This window comes from Centruroides vittatus, unplaced genomic scaffold (assembly GCF_030686945.1).
Source record: "Centruroides vittatus isolate TY-2023 unplaced genomic scaffold, ASM3068694v2 contig_990, whole genome shotgun sequence".
Taxonomy (NCBI): Eukaryota; Metazoa; Arthropoda; class Arachnida; order Scorpiones; family Buthidae; genus Centruroides; species Centruroides vittatus.
In genome coordinates this window covers 1,176,769-1,195,342 of record NW_027122659.1, presented here as the reverse complement: position 1 = coordinate 1,195,342, position 18,574 = coordinate 1,176,769, and the positions used below count along the sequence as shown (strand labels likewise).

The following is an 18,574-nucleotide window of genomic DNA, read 5'->3' as shown; positions in this document are numbered from 1 at the left end:
AATTTGTATCTAATGTTTTAATCAGAAAACAGAAAATTATTTTCTGTCTTATAATTATGTCAAAAATATTGGAATGGCTACAGCCTCTACAAGTAGCAATCATCTAGACTGATTATGAAATTACTTTCTTCTTGTTAGCAAACAAAATTGGAATTTCAAGACAGAAGTCATTTACACCAAAGCAACAGAGGAATCGCCAACAGAAGAACCTTCAGAAGAAGAATCTTGCTACCTTAACAATTCAGATAATTATTCCACCTATGGTTCAAATGGTATTTACTCTAGCTATTGCTATTATTAAAAAAGACCATCTACTTTAGATTCTTATCAGATTTAATTATTGTCTTAACAATCTTAAATGACATTTTATTATTATTATTATTTTTTTTTTCAAATCTTATATTTGTTTCAAATTCTGTTATTTTTCAAAATAGTTCAATTTAATTTTATTCTATTTTGTACCCAAAGCTTCTTATAAAGACAGAGGTATTTGTTTTTTCAAGAAGCCTTTTTCGAAAACTTCTACAACTGTTTCAATGCTGAATTTGTTTCATCTTTTAAATCTAAAAATAAAACTTTTTAAAATTTTAAAATCTTTTATATTTATTTATCAACAACTGCATAAAAAATCAAATTATATTACTTATTTTTACCCAACACTTTTTTATCTGCAAAATTTATTCAGTTCACAAGACCAGTAGAATTATTCAATATTTAATGATACAAACATTTTGGTCCATTACCCATGAACACTACCAGGTATATATTAATGAATATCTGATCCTTAATATATATCTGATGATGATTGTGGGTAATGGATGAAAACATTTGTATCATTAAATAATTTTACTGGTTTTTAGTATATTTGTGTGTTTTTTTCACTTCACAAGCTTTATTATTAGTGTAAAGTTTTGATAAATGGAGTAAATGCATTGCAATACTAATTAATTCTATTAAAATATACATAAATGGAATTGGCACAAATGTTTAAGTTTACTAAGTAAGTTAAGTAAATAAATACAGACCGACCTAACACAAGATGATGAAAATCTGATGCAAGGCTCAAAATGTGTAATTACAAAAATCAACAGAATTATCACGACATTGTCACAATGCCAGACTGCAAATTTTTTTTATTTATTTTAAAATATATAATCTTGATTTTAGTAGTGTCCTGCCCCTGTATGTCATACTTTTCCTGTCAACAAGAGTCATCTATCTAACTCTGTTCCGTACAAAATTTTTGAACGGAAATAACATGAATTCCAGTTCAGACTGAAAGTACACACATAGTTAATCAGGGCCTCCTGCCCTAAGTTTTCTGTATTTGGTCTCAACTTTTATCTATCTAACTCAGTCCTCCAGATTAAGAAGGGGTAGGCAAAAGGAATTTATAAGTTTGCAATTTGAAAATTGCAGTCCAATAATCAAAAATTTATCCATAAGCTCAAAAATGCATATAGGAATAATAACAATGAGTATGTTTAGATAAAAATGTAGTTAAACTGGTATCTATAGTTCCAATATTTTCTTTTATGAAGTGCAGTCAAAAAGTTCCAGGCTGATGATGTGGCACTACAATTGGCAACATGCTGAACTTTCATGAACAAGAATGCTTAATAGACATGGTTATTTATCTTCCTGCCAAATTTTGTGCTCTTATTCTATGTAGTTTTTGTTTCTTGCTATTTAGATAAGATCTATGTTTTCATTGATTTGCAATTTTCATTGTTTTGTAAAATGAGTTTTTTAAAGAACAGCATGTGTGTGAAAGTTTGCTCAAACTTGGCAAGACTGCAACAGAAAAGAAAGTGATTACAAGAGACAAAACATTGATTTATGGCTATGATCCTGAGACTAGACAATAATCAACTCAGTAAAAAAATTATGGATCATCCCAACCAAAGAAAGCACTCTAAGTGAGATGCAATCTCAAGAGCATGCTCATTGCTGTTTTTTTGATAGGGAGAGAATTATTTTTTGAGAATTTGTTCCACAAGGTCAAACTGCACCTCATATAACTATAAAAATAGGATTATTATTTCTAATCTAAATCAATGTCTTAAAGTCATACTGGAAATAACAATGAAATAGTTAAACATTAAAAACTATAATATCCTGCATTGTATACAGATTAAAACAGCACAGAATATAATTTTTTACATAACTATGCTAAATTCTCATATGTGATTTCTCTTTTAATTAAGTATAGCAAAACAATCATATTTATACATATGCAATCCTGACTTGCAAGTGATTTTAGTTCGTAAATATTCTTATTATGTAAAAATTATAAAAGAAAAATTATACTTTAGTGTAAATAAAAAAACACTTGGATAAAATATACCTAATATGAAAATATTTGTTAATTAATGGAAAAGTTATCAAAATAATTTATAAAATTTATGATATATTATTTTTCTTAAATAATAAATAATTTTACCAAAGCATAAATATGACTGCTTGACTATTCTTGCTCAATACTTACATTTAGAATGTTGATCACATAATGCAGCTGCTCTCATGTCACATAACCTAATTGTTCCTTTACTGCTACTATACACAAATACATTACACTGAGACGGGTGAAACTCAGCTGCCGTTATTACTTCTGTCAATTCCTCCATGTTAGTTGGCTTAATATCAACAATATCTAAATATCAAGTTAAGAATATATATAATTTTATCAATTCAAAAACTACATATCTGATTTACAGACAATATTGTTTTGAGTATCATTATTGAGAAAATTTCATGAACTGGATTCCATTCAGTATCACAAAATATCAAATAAAAATCCTGAGAGGCTATAAGAGTAAATTGTTGCTTATATATCAGTTAAAGCTACTCATAGTACTTTCAACAAGTATCAACATTTTTTAATGAATAAAAATGTAAATCCTCAGTAAATTACTGAATTATTAGAATTTTTAGATTTATGTATGCATTGATAAAATTTTAAAGACAATAATTTTGATGAAAATTCTTCATTAAATATTTTAGCTTCCATTTTTCTCACATGTAAAATATGCAAGCATTTAAAATGTATTATTAAAAAATTAGTTTAATTAAATGAGCTTACAAATTCAAAGTAAGTAATGAAAACAAAATACTTTTTGAGTCAGATGCCTATCATTGTCTGGGAAAGACAATAAATACTAAAATCAACACAATAAAATCTTCTTAAGGGGCTGTCCATAAATTACATAAGGTATTTTTGGGGGTCAAAAATTTCTTACTCGGGGTAGGGAGTAATAGATCTCGTTTTATGTAATATTCTTATTTTTATTTTTTTGATCTTGTTGAGTGATGGAGTTTTGAATTTGGCTTCAATTTGGCAGTTTCTATTAAGAATGCTCGTTGTACTGACGACATCTCATGTAACATGATAGAATAATAACGCTAGCAGACTCATACTCTACACATTTTTTTTTAATCATGGAAGAAAGGCCATGTGGTGGTTTCTCTCTCTTTTCTTGTTTTGTTTTGTATGACATTTCTGTTTACACGTGTACTAGCTAGTTGATCTGTTAAAGTTTTTCGCATCCTTTTGTGATAGTAAACAGTCTTTTAAATCGTTAAACATAAAAATGCAAAAAATAAACTTAGATAATGTTTAACAAAGATTCTTAAAGTCAGATAAAAAAGCATATGCCAACAAAAAAGGTGATAATGTTCAAAAAGATGCAAATCTTAAATTTGCAAAGCAAAAACTCAATATGACACTGATATGAAAGAGTGCACTACTTTTATACAACAACAAATAAACCATTACAACATTCAAGATAAAAATAGAAAAGTAGGCTTATCATTGTATATTAAGTTACTTTTTATACCTTTTTGCTTTCTTATTAATAAAGTGTTATGAACTTCATGTATGTATAATTATTTTTATTTTTTTTATGAAACAGAATCATTATAACCTAGTCAATCAAAAGAAAGAGTCTGAAATCATTGCAAAAAAATAACTAATCTGGCACCCAACCAAGATGATAACACTCCTCTTTATACTGCAAAAAACATTGATGTTGAGTCTACTGTTGAAAATAGTATAGCTTCACCAAAAGCTTATAAAAAAAAAACATACAAAGCTCCATCTCAAGATGAGACTGCTGAAAAAGTTACAAGTTTAAAAAATAAATTGAACAATCAGCTTTTAGCTCGAGATGCCAATCTAGGAGGAGACACGTCACTAAATAATATTTTTAAAAAAACCAAAAATGAACTAGGTATAGCCAAACAGAATTTGATGAAAAAGAAAAAAAAACAAAAAAATGCTAATTACCAGCAAAAATTCAGAGCTACTTGAAAAAACAAGCTGAAATTGATATGTGAATCTAATGTGGTTGCAGCTTCAATTTTGAAATTTAAAAAAAAAAAAAAAAATGCTGGGAGACTGTGCATTGAAGAAGAGTAGCCGACTTTGTTACAAACTATTACGGAAATAGCTTCTTTCGGAGGAGGAATGCATGATCATCGTCGCATAGATGAAATAAGAGCATGTAAAACTCTTGACAAGTTGCATACAAAGCTTTTGGAAGAACGTTTCGATTTATCTAGAAGTTCTAGATATTTGCGACTTCTGTGAAATTCTAATACCATCGAAGGAAAAAGAAATTAACAACTGCTCCTGTGAAATTATGCTGAGCTCAAAATGACAGCCATAAAGCTCATCCCAACATCAGTTTTGTACAACCTCAATATGTGCTTTAGAATTGCTAGCTTCTGCTCTTGAACCGAACCAAGTTGCATTTATTTCACAAGATGACGAGGCACAGGTGCCTGTCGGTCTAAAAGTGGCAAAGAAACAATTGCCTATCCTAATGCACGTAGAGTACAAGTAAAGCTTCCCAATCACAATTTTATTGTATCAGAAAGACACAAGCTGATTCAATCAGTTTAGGCAGGTATAGTGATTAATAGACCACAGGGACTGGGAGATCCTGAAGCAGTGAGTTAGTCAGGGCCAACTTATATTGCCATAAGAAGTGGAAAACACGATAAATCAACTGCTGCTAGCCATGCCGCAGATTTTGAGTGCCTATTGGAGCTGAAAGAATTTGACAATATAATGAAAATTAACAATTAAATAAAGCCTGTAGTCATAATTTAATCAGACAGATGACTGGATGAAAATCCAAGTAAAATTAGTAGTCTTCATAGTGGTTTCCAAGTGTAACATTTTATCTTTGTTGCTTTTCACTAGCACCTCTGTAAATAACAGTGCTTCACAGGAATCGGTAAGAGCTAGATTTTGTAGTTTTTATTAAATTTAATTGTAAAAAAATACGTTCAACTGCTGCACTTGAATGAGGAAGCAATAAAAACATCTATTTATTGCCAAAATAAATAGAATAAAAATGAATGTTTCGAAAGGAAAGGTATTAGGTAGGGTTTCTAAAACAGGATTCCGAGATCCCGGTTGTTTTTTTTTAACCCGGGAAATTTTTCTTATCCCGGGAAATCCCACAAATTTCTTAAAAATTCACTTTTTTCTTATTTTGTGTTAAAGTTCAGGAAATTTTGCAAATAGAAGGTATAATTAACTCATAAACTGTCAGAATACATTTGTATTTATTAATTTTAAACCTACTTAATAGTTTTTTTAATTTTTGCTCGTTATGGCACGTCATAAATGGTCAATAATCAATACATAGCTTATTTGTGGCAGGACTCTCAAAATTCTTTACCAGTAATAATATCTGGAATAATTGTGCTTATGCTGTCTTAATTTTTAGCCATGCCCAGTAGCTTCAATGACTGCGTAATGCCAAGTTGTGCAAATTGGGCAAGGATACAAACAAGTACGGAGTCAGCAAGTATGAAGTTTTTCTTCATAATCTGATTATTAAAAAGAAACAAACTGCCAAATTATTAGGCTATGATGTTTCTATTAAAGTAGTCGAGGTAGACAAATCAAAAATACTACAGAACAAAAGAAGTACTACAATCTCGAAAACGAACTAGAAATATTTCAGGATACAGATGAAAAACACATAATATTTGTCTTCTCTTAAATGCATTAAACACGATTCCAATCACATCAATTGAATCGGAAAAGGCATTCTCGGTAGCAAGACTTTTCTTTACTAAAATAAGAATTAGATTGAGTGTTCGGAGTATTGACCATCTTTGCTTTTTAAAATCTTATAAAAATTTACAATATTTTGTATTATATTTTATTTAAAAAATCAAAAATTACCTTCTAAGTTAGAACTTTGATCTAAATTCATTTTTCTTTAAATTTTTAACTCAATTCAAAGTCATTTTTTGTTGTTGTATGCAGTTTCCAGCAAACTTTAATAAATTTTTTCTATTTGTGAAAATTTCTACGTAATTCAAAGGTAATTTTTAATATATATCTTACACAGCATTACTAATATGATTTTGGAGGTTACAGAACTTGTTAAATTACTTTTAAAAAACAAAAAATAATTATATCATTTGATTTCATGATATTTTGTATATCTTAAAAATAATTAATTTTAAGTAAAATTACTCTTCACTCCGACACCGGGGATGAAATACTAAATACCGAACCTGTTACCGGTGTAATTTGCGTGAAAAAATCTTCTTTCCACAAACGTTTTCGAGCTTTCCAAACAGCTCTTCTTCAGGTAGAGAAAAAAGTTCCGACGAAACACTTCGAAAAAAGGAACGTAGACATTTAAATAAAAACCGAATCTAAAAATAGAATGCAGATGTTTAAACAAAAATTACGGAACTCGCATATCAAACGAACATTAAGGTGGACATGCGCATTCGTGCGCCGATGTTGCTATTTATAGATTGTTGTTTATGAGGGCCTGCCACGCTATAGAAAGATTAATCTCATCCTTCCGATTTATACATGTGGTCCGGTGGTTAGCCTTACAGATGGATATAGCTTCCCGCCATTTTAGTTGCTCCAGGTGGGGCGTAGTGTCGATGATGTCAGCTTTGTCGAACTCCGGTTCTATATCGGGATCAGATGCAAAGGTGGTTAGGGCCGTGGTGTACCGCCCGTGCCGAAGGTCCGCCTGATGTTCTTGCACTCTGGTATTTAAAGATCGCTTGGTTGAGCCGATATATACAAGGCTCTCGTTACATCTGTTATCTTTCAGCGGGATAGAGTACACGCCAGGAAGCCTGCCACGGACTGGACTGCCTTTTTCATTTCTGAGGATGTCGTAGATTGTCGGGCCTCTTCTATAGGCTATTTGTAGTTGTTGTTTTCCAGCGATCTCAGCGTATATCGCTTTAACATATGGGTTAAAGGTGACTGGGAGGCGTGTACGTTCATCCTGGTCAGTGTTGGTCTTCGTATGCGTAGTGGGTGCGTATTGTGAGCGTTGAAGTCGCTCAATTAGACGGTGTGTAAGACCATGGTAACCGTGCTTGGCTGCTATCCTCTTGATATAATTCAATTCGGTGTTGAGGGCTTGCGTGGTGGACGAGTGGGAAAAGGCCCTTTTAATCAAAGTATTAAATGCTGCAGCCTTGTAGGTGAATGGGTCAGATGAACCTACCGGTATGTATATAGGGTCGGCATAAGGTTTACGGTATACCGACGTGACGATGGCGGATCCTTCTACTTTAATGTTTATATCCAAAAAATGGACCTCAGTATTGCTAGATTGTTCCATTTCCAGCGTTAGGCCGTAGGGATTATCGTTAACGGTTTGTACGAAGTTTGAGATGTCAGGTATTGTCTTCCACATGATGAGGATGTCGTCCACATACCTCCTATAGAGTAAGATGTTCGGGAGGAACAGCGGAAGTATTTTTTGTTCCAGTTGCCTAACGACCAGGTCTCCCTACGGTCTCAAACTTCGTACAAACCGTTAACGGTAATCCCTACAGCCTAACGCTGGATGGTCGTTAGGCAACTGGAACAAAAAATACTTCCGCTGTTCCTCTTGAACATCTTACTCTATAGGAGGTATGTGGACGACATCCTCATCATGTGGAAGACAATACCTGACATCTCAAACTTCGTACAAACCGTTAACGGTAATCCCTACGGCCTAACGCTGGAAATGGAACAATCTAGCAATACTGAGGTCCATTTTTTGGATATAAACATTAAAGTAGAAGGATCCGCCATCGTCACGTCGGTATACCGTAAACCTTATGCCGACCCTATATACATACCGGTAGGTTCATCTGACCCATTCACCTACAAGGCTGCAGCATTTAATACTTTGATTAAAAGGGCCTTTTCCCACTCGTCCACCACGCAAGCCCTCAACACCGAATTGAATTATATCAAGAAGATAGCAGCCAAGCACGGTTACCATGGTCTTACACACCGTCTAATTGAGCGACTTCAACGCTCACAATACGCACCCACTACGCATACGAAGACCAACACTGACCAGGATGAACGTACACGCCTCCCAGTCACCTTTAACCCATATGTTAAAGCGATATACGCTGAGATCGCTGGAAAACAACAACTACAAATAGCCTATAGAAGAGGCCCGACAATCTACGACATTCTCAGAAATGAAAAAGGCAGTCCAGTCCGTGGCAGGCTTCCTGGCGTGTACTCTATCCCGCTGAAAGATAACAGATGTAACGAGAGCCTTGTATATATCGGCTCAACCAAGCGATCTTTAAATACCAGAGTGCAAGAACATCAGGCGGACCTTCGGCACGGGCGGTACACCACGGCCCTAACCACCTTTGCATCTGATCCCGATATAGAACCGGAGTTCGACAAAGCTGACATCATCGACACTACGCCCCACCTGGAGCAACTAAAATGGCGGGAAGCTATATCCATCTGTAAGGCTAACCACCGGACCACATGTATAAATCGGAAGGATGAGATTAATCTTTCTATAGCGTGGCAGGCCCTCATAAACAACAATCTATAAATAGCAACATCGGCGCACGAATGCGCATGTCCACCTTAATGTTCGTTTGATATGCGAGTTCCGTAATTTTTGTTTAAACATCTGCATTCTATTTTTAGATTCGGTTTTTATTTAAATGTCTACGTTCCTTTTTCGAAGTGTTTCGTCGGAACTTTTTTCTCTACCTGAAGAAGAGCTGTTTGGAAAGCTCGAAAACGTTTGTGGAAAGAAGATTTTTTCACGCAAATTACACCGGTAACAGGTTCGATATTTAGTATAATTAATTTTGTCCCGGGATTTCCCGAGATCCCGAGAAACAGTTCAATTTTATCCCAGAATCCCGGGACAAGCAAAAGACCGGGAAATGAGAAACCCTAGTATTAGGATTTCACGAATGGTACTGGGAAAATGGTGTTGGTATCTTGGTACAAGAACAAGTAAAAAGATACTAGATTTGTACAAAAGTACTAGGTGAAACAGCACTGGTGCCCAGGGCCGGATTTACCAATTTAGGGGCCCTGGACACAAATTTGTTGGGGGTCCCCCTTTAAGAGTAGGCAAATTTGATGATTTAGAAAATTTACACAATATACTGTACTTTCAACTAGATTTCAACTAGGAAGTTGTAAATTTCATTTAAATAAGATTATTGTAAACATACCGTACATATATTTTATTGTGTAAAACTATTTTAATTTAATTGAAAAATACCTATGTAAAATTTTTTTCCTGAAATTTTCCGATGTTTCATAGGTTTTTTCCCGGGTTTGGTTTTCTTTGCCTGTGGCCCTCATGATTAGGCCACACTAGGTTGTCGCAGTAATAGGAAAAAAACATTATGTTTAAACATAGTTTTGTGGGGGCCCTGGGCACCAGCCCCAAATGTCCCTATGTAAATCTGGTCCTGCTGGTGCAACCTTTGTAGCCCTGATTCTGTTACCTGGTGTCACCGCTAGAGGCGCCTCGATCTAGTTTCACCGTTCCTTCCACTAGCTCTATACTAATATACTATACTAATAATATATTTTTCATACTTTTCGGTTACCTGTTTTTTCAGTTATCTGACCAACCCCAGTCCCCAATTGAGTCGGATAATCGATGCTCTACTGTAATTTAAAACTAGCAGTGATTAATATGTAACCAAATATTTTCGATATATTACGTTTACATCAGTTCCAGAAGGTAAATTAAGTATACCTATGCTAATTTATAATTATATATGAATAAATAATTGTGGTTTACTGGCATTTCTTTTCTCTTGTATGCGGCCCTTGTCAGTTCAAGTTTTGAACTGCAGCCCTTAGAAAAAAATTGCCCATCCCTGTCCTAGATGATCTAAGTTGTGGCCTGCTGTGTGAGGATGCACATTGTTGTGTTGCAGGATAGTGTGTTTGTGTGAATGCTTGTCACACAGGATTCATCTCAGCTTCAACAATTGCACATAATAAAGGAAATTAATGGTTTTGCCTTTAGGAAATTAATCAGTTATATTTCACTTGGAAAACAAAGTGCCAACGTCACTCACTTTTCCATAATGCTCTATGTCTACAATAAAGGTGAAAATGCAAATTAATACTAAATTTCTTAGAGTTTCAATAGATGGAAGTATCTGTTGCACATTTGGCTTCCAGTGTTAATTTAAATATCTGAAGGTAGCAGATTGCAGCTCAAGATTTTTGCTTCATGCCTTGTATAAATATATTGATATTAAATCAATATGCATTTGTTAACTAATCTATAATGAAATAGTGTCATTCATATTACAGTATTATAAGTTATATATATATATAGTTTATTCTTATATTAAATACTTAAAAGTCTAGAAATTTAAAAATTTAGTAAATAATAAAGGATACTAAAACTTTGATCAGTAATTTCTAAATGCCATAAATTAATACGAAGATCATCAGCAGACAAATACGTTTCTTGATCACTGTTAACAGAAATGGAATTGATGTGGTATGTATGAGCATTAGCAAAAATTCGCCTGGGACTAGCTTCAACCATCAGCTCCATTGGCTTGACTATAGGAACCCTGAGAGATGTTATTGATGTTGGATCCCGTAACTGGCCACTGTCATCCTTCAGATTATATCCGTCTATCTGCTTGTCTCGTTCAGACACCTTCCATAGTTTAATTGTCTTATCTATTTCATAAAATAAATATTTTAATGTAGTAATTTTTGTGTTTAAGCAATAATAAAATTAATCTATACAAAACTATTCATACCTTTAAATGCAGTGCAAATTTTACTTTTTCAAATGTTTTTGGTCATTCTAAACACCCTTCCCCAGGATAAAAACCAGTTGCAATTTAAAAACAAGAACAAACACTGTCCTCTGGAACAATTTGTATTTCAAAATTTTAATGTTTTAGAATCCCAACCATTTAACTGCATGTCGGATTTCTATGTAGAAGTCCGACAGGTGTAGTTAAACAGATGGGATTCTAAAATGTTAAAATTTCAATATACAAATTGTTCCAGAGGGCAGCTTTCATTCTTATTTTTAAATTGCAATTGGTTTTTATCCCGAGGAAAGGTATTTAAAACAACTGAAAACTTGAACAACCAAGGGAATGTAAATGATATGTTTATTGTTTGAAAACATGATACAAATTTTTATGTTAATCTTTTTAAATTTTGATGTAATTATCCACCAAAAAACTCACCTAGTGTCTGTAAATCTGCTGATGAAAAACCAAGAGGTCCGAAACACAAACATAGTGTGTACAGGTGAAACAGGTGAACAATAAAGATTGTTTTTTTCTGAATAAGTTTCCTCAATTCGTAGAACCCGGACACCAGTATAATAAGTCCTACTAATACAGTATGTCCCAGTAGACATTTATATAATAAAACAACTGAAAACATTTGAAAAATTACAATTTGCACTGCACTTAAAGGTATGAATAGTTGTTTTTGTAGTTTATGACAAATTCAATTTTACTGAATAGCTGCAATAAAATTAAACAAAATTAAGTCATTTGATTTTAATAAAAATTCTAATGTTGAAACTAATTGGCTAATTAATTTATAACAATTTACTGCTATAACCATAAAAACATTACAATTTCTTCAAAATTGCATTTACTTTAAACACAAATATATGGTAGGTGCCAAAAGTTTCCAGCCTATGTTTTAGATCAACAGTCGGCAACTGGTGGTCCGCGAGAAAATTTTGGTGGTCTGTGAAGAAATTTGGACATTGATCAACTGAAGGTTATGTAAAGTATTACGAAAGAAATGCAAAATGCTTAGTTGCTTTTTTCACTCATTGGAGGTTTTTATTCGAATCTAAAACCAAATATGAAGTGATTGTCATCAATAAATAATGAACAATAAATAATATTGTGAGTGCAATAGTTGTCTTTTGTGGAAAAGGGCTAAGAATCCATAAACTTATTTCAAACAAGCAGCAATGAACTTTAGGCTTGAATTAATTTGTTATAATTAAACACGCCAGTTTCATATTAATATAGTAAAATTGAACTTTTATGATCATTATTATACTACACATTTTGTATCGTTTAAAAAACTTTATGATAGTGGTCCGTGGGATTCAAAATTGTGAGTTTAGTGGTCCGTGAGGTCAGAAAGGTTGCCGACCGGTGCTTTAGATGTCATAGATATAAGAATAATGATGCCATTTTTAATATAGTCTCCTTGCAATTCAACACACTTATTACATCTTGGAATTAGCATTTCAATATTCTTGAAAAAATAGTCTGCAAAATGTTCAACTGCCTTCTGAAATTCATCATAATTTTTTCAAAAGTCTTTTTTGAGTTTTGGAAACATAGTAATCACTAGAAGCTAGGTCCAGTTTGGAGAGTGAATGGTCAAGCTTCTCGAACCCACACTCCCTTTACAGCAGCCTTGGCAATGGCTGTGGCTGTTTAGTTCCAAAAACTTGGCTTTCACCAGTTTTTGGAACTAAATAAATGCTTTTATAAACTTTATACTGTCCCTTTCCATCAGCTGTTTTAGAGCAAAGATAGCAAGCATCAGTTGTACTCCTTTCCGACAAAAAGCCAAACTGTTCCTCTCCAATCTCAGATTCCTGCCTGATCTTTCTTTCTACAATTTTCTCCCAAATCTTCATAGTATGGGACAATATCTTTATACCTCTGTAATTTCTGCAATTCTGTCAACCTCTTTACCTTTAAAGATGGCACAAGACTGCTCTTCCTCCATTCACCTGGGATCTTTTCCTGCTGCCAGAGTTTCTTCATAAGATCCCAGAGGATATCTCCAGGAAATTGATATCCTAGAGAGAGAGTTGGAGACAATGCTTATTGAAATTAATTGTTTGGTTGTTGGGTTAATAATAAAGAACCCCTTTCCAGTCCCACCAAACTGAAATCATTACTTTTTCTGGAATGCAAACCAGCTTTAGGTTGCAGCACTGGAGGATCACCTGGCTTACTCCAAGATCTCTTGCATTGAATATTGTCGTAAACAATCCATTTTTCATCACCTGTTATTAATCTCTTTAAAAAGGGATCGTCTTCATTGTGTTTTAAAAGTGAATCACATATAGAAACACACTCAATAAGGTTTCATTCACTTAATTGATGGAAAACCCAAACATCATAATGGGATGTCTGACAACAAATGTTTGGGATATTTTTAAGATATTGGCTATCTCTTGTGTTGTTTTATGCCAATCATTTTGAATTAAAGCTATTATGGACTCATCTTCTATGGTTGAAGGCCGTCCTGACCAAGGTACATCTTTGAAAGAAAAATTTCCCTCCCTGAATTTTGAAAACCATTTCTGGCATGTTCAATCAGTAACTGCATCCTCCCCATATCATTTTTGTCACATTTTTTCCTTTTCAGAAATAATAGAGAATGAGATGTCGAAAATGCGCCTTCTTATCTTCCATTTTAATGTTTTTTTTTTCTTTAACAGATAACAAAATTTTAAAAAATAGCTGTAATTAAACTTACATAATAAATATGCAAATATTTGTAATATCAACCTAAACAAGTTAAAACTTGATAAGCACAACAGATGAGCGATTATGTAAATATCCAAGCAAACTTTCGGTTCAACCCAATAGTATACCAAACTGATGTATAATCACAAGCAAGGAGTCCATGAAAGCAGCACTAGGTGTTGTGCTATGTCATTGTAGCAAGGTTATTGTAAACTTTTATTAGGTTGTATAAGTGTCCATAGGTATATTTGTTTTAAACCAGCTGCTTGCAGTTGCAAGGCCAGTTATCCCAGCTATCCAGTACAGTAAGTCCTGAGTAAGTGCCTAAGCTTTTTGAGAAATGTGCAATCAAAAAGTATAATGCTGACTGCTGCTACCATAATATGAGTAGCAGTTTGTGTCACCAAGGAAGTGAGCCAGATAGCCGTTAAACCACCCATGGTCAGTGTAAAACTAAATGGTATAAAAGTCTGGCACTATCCATTTAGTCCAGTAGAGAGCCCTGATGTTGGAGAAAAAGCCATAGGTAATAGCATTAAAATCATTGTCCCAGATTTGTTGCCATCTATTCAAAAGCTCTTCCCACAGCTTGAGATTGACCCAAGAAATTGATAGCTTATTGTAAGTAACTTCTAGGGTAGAATCATTTGCAGCAGATTTAACAAGAGAATCGGCATGCTCATTGCCAACAGTCCTGACATGTGCCTTTCTTCAGGAGATGGAGTACATGTTGTTAGATGCAACAAGGGTGTGATGAATCTCAATGGCCAATGGGTGAGAAATTTGCTTTCAGGTTAAGTTAATGGCAGCCTTGCTATTTGAGAATAGATATACTCTTATTGTTGTATCTGGTGGCTGTCTGTTGAATAGCATGGAGAATGGTCAGAATCTTAGCCTGCACTACCTTGCAGTTGGAATGAAGTCTGTATCTTTAAGAGTACAGTTCAAGTTTATCTTCATATATAAAAAAGTTTCAGCCAGTGCCTCCATGCACTTTGAGCCATCAGTATAGACCAATAACTCAGGATTTTTTAAGGTGACATTGTTCTACCTATAAACAAGACCAGGAATTTTGAGTTGTGAATGGGTTTTGGGAGCCATCTCAATTCTCTAATAAAAAAGATTGCAAAGCCAGTGCCATCAGTTGAAAAAGTTATGGACTCTGTTTTTTAAGATGCAGATTGGGTGATTCTAGTGGAATTTCTTGAAATGAGTAAACCATTAATGCTGCTTGATATGTCATGACATTTCATAAGCTCTGTTGTGTATTATATGATAAACATCCTGGTGTCCCATGCTGCTCATTACACCACAGAAGAAATTTTGAAAATGGGGTGGAAGTTCTGCGCATCATGACTACAGCCCTGATTTAGCATCAACCAACCATCATCTTTTCAGTACTGCAAAAGAAAACATGAGAGGCCAATGCTACAAAACAGTGGAGAACATCAAGAAATCACTGCCAGTTTTTTCATAATGCTGGAACAAAGTTTGATCATAAAAGAATTTTCGAGCTTCCACAATGGTAGGAAAAATGAATCCAAAAATATGGAGATTACATGAAAAAGTAAGTAGTCTGAAAAATAATGTATTTGTTTTTCCAAAAATAAATTAATCTGATTTATAAAAAATTGTTACTCATGACTTTCAGTATGACCCACGTATATATATAAGTTCAATAATGCTTAAGTAAGTAGCATAGAGTGATAAAATTTTGTTTTATGTCATCATAATTTTAAAATTTTTCATGTCACCTATTCCGGTACCACCTAAAAAAATGTGATCTAACACAACGTTTCTCAACCGCTAGTCCGCAACTCTAATCTTACCAGTCTGTGAAAACTTTGAAAATATATATTTAAATAAGTTGGGAGAAAGGAAAACTGCACGTGTGTGTGTGTGTGTGTGTGTGGTGTGTGTGTGTGTGTGTGTGTGTGTGTATTAGTATGACACAGGGAATAGATTGGTGTTTATCAAGATCTAGTAGCGATATCTATGTTGAAAAAGAATGAGTTATACATATTTAGATAAATTTTTAATTCAATAAAAGGCCAAACATGTTTACTTATATTTCTCATATCACGTGTTGATAATTGATGAATTTTTAACCGTCAGTGTTGTTATTCTGTGTGAACCTTTGAATGCGTTTCAATGAATTTCATATGCATATATATTCCGGCTTTGTTTTTCTCTGATATTGAATGTGTATTTGTATTGTTATCTGCTACATTTAAATGGTAAAATGTAATTTAAATAACAATAATTGTTAAAATGCCATTTTTTTCAGCCCTTGCATAATAATGAGTAAGGAGAAAGTGCCAAAAACTGATTGATTTTTTAAAAAAAATCAAGTGCAGATACTAGTACTAGCACAAGTAATATTAACGATCAAGAAACACGTTCACCTGAAACAAAACAAAAGTGTGCATTTGTACATTACTATAATGTAAATTATTTAAAATTTGGCATTATTATTTGGCCAGAATCTGAAGAAAATGTGCAAAAACCACAGTTTGTTGTTTGTAAAGACGTTCTGTCAAATGAATGCATGAAACCAGCTAAACTTTTACGTCATTTAAAATCTAAACATCCACAACTGGAAAACATGCCAATAACTTTTTTGAACAAAAAAGTCTTGAATTAAAACAACAAATATCTTCTTTTAAAAAATGCTTTCTCAGTTAAAAATTCACTTGTGAAAGCTTCATATTTAGTAGCTTTACGAGTTACAAAATGCAAAAAGCCTTACTCATTTGCCAAGGATTTAGTAAAGCCATGCTTAATCAATGTGTGCTCAGAATTGCTAGACCCTGTAGCTGCTGATAAAATGAAAACTCTTTCTCTATCTAATGACACAATTCAATGCAGAATTTCCAAATTATCGACTGATGTAGAATATCAACTACAGTAGAGCATCGATTATCCGACTTAATTGGGGACTGGGGTTGGTCAGATAACCAAAAAGTATGAAAAAATACATTAATAATAATATCTAATAGTGTATTAGGCCTGGTTTAAATACTAGCCTCCTTTTCATGGTCGAGCCAGTGCTGCCAGCTAAAACATGCAAAAATTTAACAAAAATAATATTAAAGTAGCTAAGACATAACCAAATATTGTAGCGCCACATCACTAGCGGACATTTGAATTTGCTGACTAGAATGCGGTCGGTTAACCGATAAGTCGGTTAATCAGAGGTCGGATAATCGATGCTCTACTGTAATTCAAAAATGAAAAGAATCAATATTGTTTGCAATTCAAATGGACAAATCAACTGATGTGTCAAATAATGCCGTTCTTTTATGCTATGTCCGTTACATTGATTATGAAGTCAACGATGGAAAAGAAGAATTACTTTGTTGTCTGGAATACGAAATTCATAAAACTAGTACTGAAATATACAATGCTACTAATAACTATGTCGAAAATAATTTCCTTGTCTGGAAAAATTGTGTTGGTGTATGTACCGATGGAGCAGTGTGTATGTACCGATGAAGCAGTATGTATGACAGGTAAACATTCTGGAGTTATAACAAAAATAAAAGCAGTAGCAGCAGATGGGATGATATTTACTCAGTGTTTTATACATCGGGAGCATTTGGCAGCAAAAAAAAATGTCTTCCCAACTAAATGACGTACTTTCCCAATGTGTAAGAATTGTAAACTTTATTAGGTGTAACACATTGAATTTGAGATTGTTTGCAATTTTGTGTAAAGAAATGGAATCTTGAGAATAAATATTTTTACTTCATGCAGAAATGCGGTGGTTGTTGCGAGGTAGAGTTTTGAAATGCTTGTTTGAATTAAGAGAGGAAGTTCAATTTTTTCTATATCAAAAAAACTCTCAATTATCCAAATTTTTCCACGACAATAATTGGGTTGCAAAACTGTCATACTTATCAAATATATTTTCCCTTATTAATGAATTAAATTTAAGCCTTCAGGAAAATAACACTACCGTTTTTAACTTATACAATGAAATTGATGCATTTAAAAAAAGTTAATACCATGGGAAAAAATGAATACAAGAAGACAACTATGATATGTTCCATTCTTTATCAGATTTTATTAATTCAGGAGATCTGGATATAAAATGCATAAATCATATGGTCTGTGAATATCTGCAAGCACTTTCTTGTGCATTCAATGATTATTATCCACCTGAAGAAGATCAACAAATAAGAAATATGTGGATTATTAATCCATTTATTGATCAGCAAACTAATAGATTGAACAACTTTGAACAAGAAAAACTAATCAAATTAAGTTCAGACTTGGAATTAAAAACATTGTTTGAATCAATGCCCATAACACAGTTTTAGATTAAAGTTAAAACTGAATATCCAGTTTTACATGAAAAGGCAGTTAGGATGTTACTACCTTTCTCAACAACGTACTTATGTGAATCAACGTTTTCAGCAATGGCAATGATAAAATCGAAACAACAAAATCATTTGAGTGTTACTTCCTCCTTACGCCTTGCAGTTACCACCTTAAATCCAAGAATTGACAATCTTACTAACAAAAAAAAGCAGCGATCACATTGATTTGTATACTAATGTACTGGTAAATAACTAAGAAATATTTATTGCTCCATGTAGTTTGTAGTTTTATTTTGCAACAGAGAATTTTTTTACACTAAAAATAATATTGTCATCGATCCGCATAAAAAAAGCAGATATTTTCCGGTCCGCGACGAGTTTTGGGTTGAGAAACACAGATCTTACATATGTTAGAGCCGCTGCAAAGTACAGGAAGTGGGAGCTAGCATACGCTCGGTTGTGCTCCC

At 33.4% G+C, this 18,574-nt stretch overlaps 1 protein-coding gene across 3 annotated transcripts in view; it reads right to left on the bottom strand.

Annotated features, from left to right (window-relative positions):
• Positions 1 to 18,574, bottom strand: part of LOC136986091 (protein phosphatase PP2A 55 kDa regulatory subunit-like) — a 127,574-nt gene that overhangs the window by 26,072 nt on the left and 82,928 nt on the right. For all 3 annotated transcript variants that reach the window (XM_067283554.1, XM_067283555.1, XM_067283556.1), the window contains exons 5-6: positions 10,697 to 10,987; positions 2,489 to 2,653 (exon numbers count right to left, since the gene is read on the bottom strand). In XM_067283554.1, coding sequence (XP_067139655.1) covers positions 2,489 to 2,653; positions 10,697 to 10,987 — 456 coding nt within the window. The remainder of the gene's footprint in view (positions 1 to 2,488; positions 2,654 to 10,696; positions 10,988 to 18,574) is intronic.